The 5,987-nt window shown below is 24.8% G+C and overlaps 1 protein-coding gene across 1 annotated transcript; it reads left to right on the top strand.

Moving 5' to 3' along the window:
- The first annotated feature begins 451 nt into the window (after positions 1-451).
- LOC112596263 (homeobox protein Dlx6a-like) lies at positions 452-4,007 on the top strand. Its single transcript, XM_025341781.1, has 4 exons — positions 452-503; positions 1,217-1,540; positions 3,111-3,307; positions 3,884-4,007. The coding sequence occupies exons 1-4, from the start codon at positions 452-454 to the stop codon at positions 3,932-3,934; spliced, it is 624 nt and encodes a 207-aa protein (XP_025197566.1). The 3' UTR covers positions 3,935-4,007.
- Positions 4,008-5,987: the final 1,980 nt, after the last annotated feature.

The following is a 5,987-nucleotide window of genomic DNA, read 5'->3' as shown; positions in this document are numbered from 1 at the left end:
TGCGGTAGCCTTCGTTCAGTTACGTATTGCTATGACGATCAAATTTATATTTTCATTGTAAGTGACCTTAAGATTGAAAAATCAGGTGCGGTGACACGCACTAAATGCGTACAGAGCGAGCTGTTGGCTATAGCCCACCTCCTACACCCAACACCAGTCAACAAAAGAATGAAAGGATGATTTTGCGATCAACAAAAAATGATCTTTGTTGTATACGATATGAAAGGGTAGGTAGTAAAATATTCGCATCCCGGTCACGCCTCGGGCAAATGTATATTTTAATAATCGGACGTTCACTCACTCTCTTAAGTTCAATTCACGAAGAACGTGGACATCGCAGACGCAGCATCAGCTCCTGATAGTATCCTCGAGGAATATTATTATTTTAACAAATCTTCATCAATTAGCTGAGTTTCACTGAAGAATCTATTTTACACATAATTAGGCAGTAATGGATATCAACGGTAGTTTAAACTATTGCGAAAACAACTGCCGAATTAACGGTATGTATAATAAATATGTAATTTATAGTTTTAAATTTTATAACTGATTACGTTCAAATTTATTGAACATATTCTTAATTTTTATTTTAACATTAATTTTGTTACACAATTTGTAAAATATTTTTACAATAAGTTAAGATCGATATTTTAATTTAAGTTTAGTCTGTATGATGTATAGTACACTTAAAATATAAGATATTAAAAATTATAACATTTTATATTTTTGACATGAATTCTGATTGCTTTTTAAACATAAACGTGTATTACGGTGTTTTCAGCAGCTAACATTTATTCTTATAAATATGTGTAAGAAAAATCGCACGTGATATAATTTTAGGCATATATTTCGGTTTAATTGTAAAAATTGAATAGAAAACCGGTTTAATATCCACGTTGCGATTTTATATGGTACTTTATCTAAAATCATAATTTTAGTAGATAAAGTATTTTTAGTGTAAATGCAGTTGTAGGTTTCAAATTAAACGTTGTATAGTGTTCATAGTTGGCATGGATATTAAATTTGAATGTATATATATATACATAATACATATATATATATTTATATAATTTTTCTAGACTTCATTTTAGTCGATAAAGTATTTTTAGCGTAAATGCAGATGTAGATTTCAAATTAAATGTTGTATAGTGTTCATAGTGAGCAAGGATATTAATTTGAATGTATACATATATTTATATATTATAATTTTTTCTAGACTTCAGCGGCATTGTGGCTTGTACTTCGACGTCAGATTACGTTGACAGTACGGTGTTGGCTGAGAATCGTATATACGCTGATCACCGTGGGCACTGTTTGCAATTGAAGAACATTTGGACGGACTATCAGCGAATACAAATGCAGGAGCAAGTGAATACGTGGAACAAAATGATGTATAGGTACTGGAAATTACAAAAGCAACAGCATCTGATACCGCGTTACCGACATGCTTGGCGTACATCGTACGAAGTCATGACGTCTGAAACACAGCAACCATCCCACACGCTCGCCCCAACCATCAAGACTACTAAAAAGTCATCGAGTAAGTTCAAAATCACTATATTATTTTTGTATCAAAATTTGAAAATAATTTTAACTGAGGTTTTCTTGAAACATGTTTTAAAATTATTCACTGTGTTAACATTTTTGAAAATTTAACATAGGATACCACATGAGTTATTCTCATACTTGCTTGTAAATATTTAAAACACAAAACCACAATTTATTTTATGTACATTTTAAGATTGAATTTTAACAAGAAAACTTGTAGTTAGAAATTAATAAAAACATAAATTAATTTATGATTTATGAAATTATATCAACCACTTACGGTAATATAAGTAATAAAAGTAAAATAAATGATTAGCTGTATCATCTAATATATTTAGTAATATAAATGGACAGATCGTCTCCGCTTAAAATTATTATGCATATAAAATTAGCTATATTGAATTTAAATTTAATATATCTATTACAGTGATTCACGCGGCGCCTAATGTACAGCAATTTAGTACCCATTTATCTACCTTTTTTCTTTTTCTAAATCTATTATTTGTAAGTTTAATACATAGCTCTTTATAAGTTCATTAAACTATCTATTGAAAAATAAAGTATAATTTTATTATCATAAGCGTTTTTTAATTTAAAAAATACTAAAAATTTAGATACAAACTTAATTTATAAACATTCAAAGTTAGAAATTATTGAAATTAAATACAACATTTTTCATTAGCTCGCCTATATATATATATAACAATAAAGAATAGTTTGTTCAATAATAGCGTAAATTGTGTAAAATATTGCATATTGTTCACTAAATAATGCTAATACCTATTAATAAATATTTCTCTTCAAATAATTTTTGTTTTGTTGTAATACCGAAACGAATCACTGTAGATACTTGAATTTTTCACCAAATGTTTAAATTATCATTTCACATTCATCGTATCATGTTTAAAGTTTTGTATTTTTCTGAGGTATTTATCGACATACGAAATTTTCGATTTTTAAATAATTTTTTTTATTAATTAATGCTAATAAAAATTATTACATGAGTCAAAGTACTTTTTTTTTTTTCATTTAAACTTTGTAATTACAATTAGTTTCAACAATTATTTAGTATAATATAGAAGTTATATTTAATATATTTATTTTATTTTTATAATTTAAAGGATATCATTAATGTCATATATTGTACATTTGAACATGTGCTTTCACTATTTTGACTCAATGTAATATGTAATGTAGCTTGAAAACGGGTGTTTAATTTTATAATTATATTAAATAATTTATTCTAACCATGATACGTTTTAATTATTAGTTTGTTAAATTTTGTAATATCTTATAAGTTATAATTAATGTTTTAATATTTTTTTATTAATGCAAAACTCATATATTACGTAGTAATAAAATTATTTTTTTCGTGAAAACAAATATTTATCATTTATTATTTTATTGAACAAATAAATAAAAAATTAATTAATGTTAATACTAAATGTAACTATATGACTGAATCTGTAATTTGAACCAGATACAATTATATTTCAGTATACTTGTATATTATATGTATCCAAATACATAAATTTAAATATTTTTTAAACTCTTATATTTAGATACCAAGAAGCCAAAAATAGTGTTCACGGAAAAACAACTTTCCGTCTTAGAAAAATCATTTCAGGAAACTTCGTATTTGGGTAATCTACAGAGACAACGCTTAGCAAATAAACTGGGCATCACTGAAAGACAAGTGACTCAGTGGTATCGGAATCAACGGTTAAAGACAGTTTTAATTCCGCCGATAAATAATTGGGTGAGTTCTATATCAACTTTAATACATCTATATATTAAATAAACATTTTCAAAAAACCGTATATCAATTTATATATTAGGAGAAATTATTAACTCATATCAACGTTTTGTCACAATCGAAAATTTCAATCAAACGTTTCATGATATTATCTAATAATTTATTAGTGACACGCAATTTCGTTTAGACTTGAAAACCACTTTCCAGTTATAAAGTTACTATAATTTTTTTAACTTGTATCATACATGATTTTCTTGTGTAACACAAGTATATGGAATAGATCAGTAGCTTATAGTATATGACAGTGATTTAATTTAAATTAATTTTGGATAGGACAAAAACTTAAAACAAAGCTCAATAGGAATTTTAATTATTCCATTTCCATTCATGTATTATAATATCGTCTTGTATTTATATTATAACTTATATTGCCTATAGTTAAAGAATGAGAATACATCAATTTTTAAATTAAAACACATTGTGTAATCCTATTGTTAATTTTAAATTATAGGACTAATAATATTATTAACATATTAAATGCAATTTTATATATTATTATTATTATTATTATTCATACAGATCATGAACATACGCAGTACCATTGCTATGAAAATGAAACAGATGCCTTGAAACGCTACGCAATCGTGATACCCAAATATAATAAAATTTTATCTTATTGTTTATTATTTACTTAGCTTTTAATACTGTTATTTATTATTATAATTATAAATCCTATCAGATGCAATTTTGTTTACCTGTTTATTCATAAGTCAATTTATTATAATGTACACAAATGAAAAAACAATTTGTTTTGTATTATTTTGAAGCATATGCATTTTAAATTCATCTTCTTGTCATCTAATATTTTTCCATTAATTTGAGGTATTTAATTATTCTCTACTGTCGCAAGTCTTGTAACGTTGATGCTACATAAGGTATGTAAGAGGTGGTAGAGATATTCTAAACTAATATGCTGTAAATTTATTGTTAATTTTCACAAGAAACAATATAAATAATTACATATAATACACTGTTCAATATGGTTATGAGTAGGGCTAGGATTTTAATGACCTAAAAAACTTAAAAAAATGACCTAATAAAAACTAAAAATGATCACAAAAAAAATAATTATATTAATAAATTAATAAATAATTATTAATATTTATAAGAATACAAATAAATTCATCTTCTGGTATAATGGCTAACGTCATTTGTTCTGAAATTAATATATTTTGAGATACCTAAAATAATATTGTAATACTAAAATGATTATAGATACTTAATATATGTATACTCAAAAATACCTTTCAATTATTTACTGTTGCACTGGACAATTAGTGATTCTTTCAAGTTTAAATATAACCCAGATTTCGATAAAGTATAAAAAAATCACCGTAAAATTAAAAAAATGACCCTAAATTCAAAAAAGTACAAAAAATGCCAAAATAAGTAAACTAAAAACTATATATTTGAACTCGTAGATGAACAAATCACATTTTGTACTTGAAAAGCTATATCCTGTAAATCCTAAAAAAAAATGCAAAATCCTATACTATTCTAGCCCTAGTTATGAATTTATGTTGTTTAGAAAAAACCATGTATCATATTGTGTCTGCCAAAACAGTAAGTGGGGAAGTTTTTATATATTTAATTTCAGGTTCCTCCCATATAATTAAATGTGTTGGAAAAAAACAACTAAAGGATAGTTAAATTCAAATCAGAATAGACAAACAAGTTTATTGCGGTAATATGTTCGTATTCTATACAGTAGAGACAAATAATATTGGCTCATTGTTATTGGATTGGGTTGTGTACTTGTCATGAAAAGTGCAATTAAACACCATTTTTTCAAGATATTATTTATGTTTAAACTATGAATCTATTTTTACTACATTACGGTTAATATTTACAAAAAGATACTATTACATTTTAAGTTATATAATTTGATGAAAATATTATGATAGAATTGTTGAATACTTATCAATTTGTTATCATAATAATATTAAACACTAACAATATAATTAATGTAATATTTTCAGAATAAAATTATATCAAACACTTATGGTCATACAAAAAAGTACAATCAATAACTAACATTATGTATAATACAAAATATACCTTGTGTGTTAGGCTATTAAATCATCTCCGATTATAATTGATTTTATGTTCAATGATATAATATCATCAAATTTAAATTTAATACATCCATTACAGTAACCCACTTAACACCTGATGTATAGCAGAGCGGTACTCACCTACCAACCTTATTTATTTTTATAATCTAAGATTTGAAAATTTAATACATATTTCCTTATAAATTTTTTATTATAGAATAAAATTTCTACTGCAAAGTCAATTTGCATTTTTTATAGTGTTTTTAATGAAAATATATAAAAAATTTATAGTTTAAAATTATTTTACAAACATTCATAATTAAAAAACTTTTCTTCTTATACTTAAATGTAGGCAACCTTTGTAATGATAAAATTGATTTTTATCCAAATTTCAATGTACTTCTTAGCTGGCTTAGCTATAAATATTAATTTAACATATTAAGCACTTAAATTGTTCTTAATAATTTGAATTTTCTTCTGTTTAATCATTTTGAATACAATTTTAATGATAATCATGTATTATACATATGTACTCGTACAATTTACATTGTACTTACTTGTTTTCTGTT

Source organism: Melanaphis sacchari, unplaced genomic scaffold, assembly GCF_002803265.2.
Source record: "Melanaphis sacchari strain LSU unplaced genomic scaffold, SCAv2.0 Contig318_pilon_pilon, whole genome shotgun sequence".
Lineage (NCBI taxonomy): Eukaryota > Metazoa > Arthropoda > Insecta > Hemiptera > Aphididae > Melanaphis > Melanaphis sacchari.
Note: the sequence above shows the minus strand (reverse complement) of the source record. Positions and strands in the feature narration are given on the sequence as shown.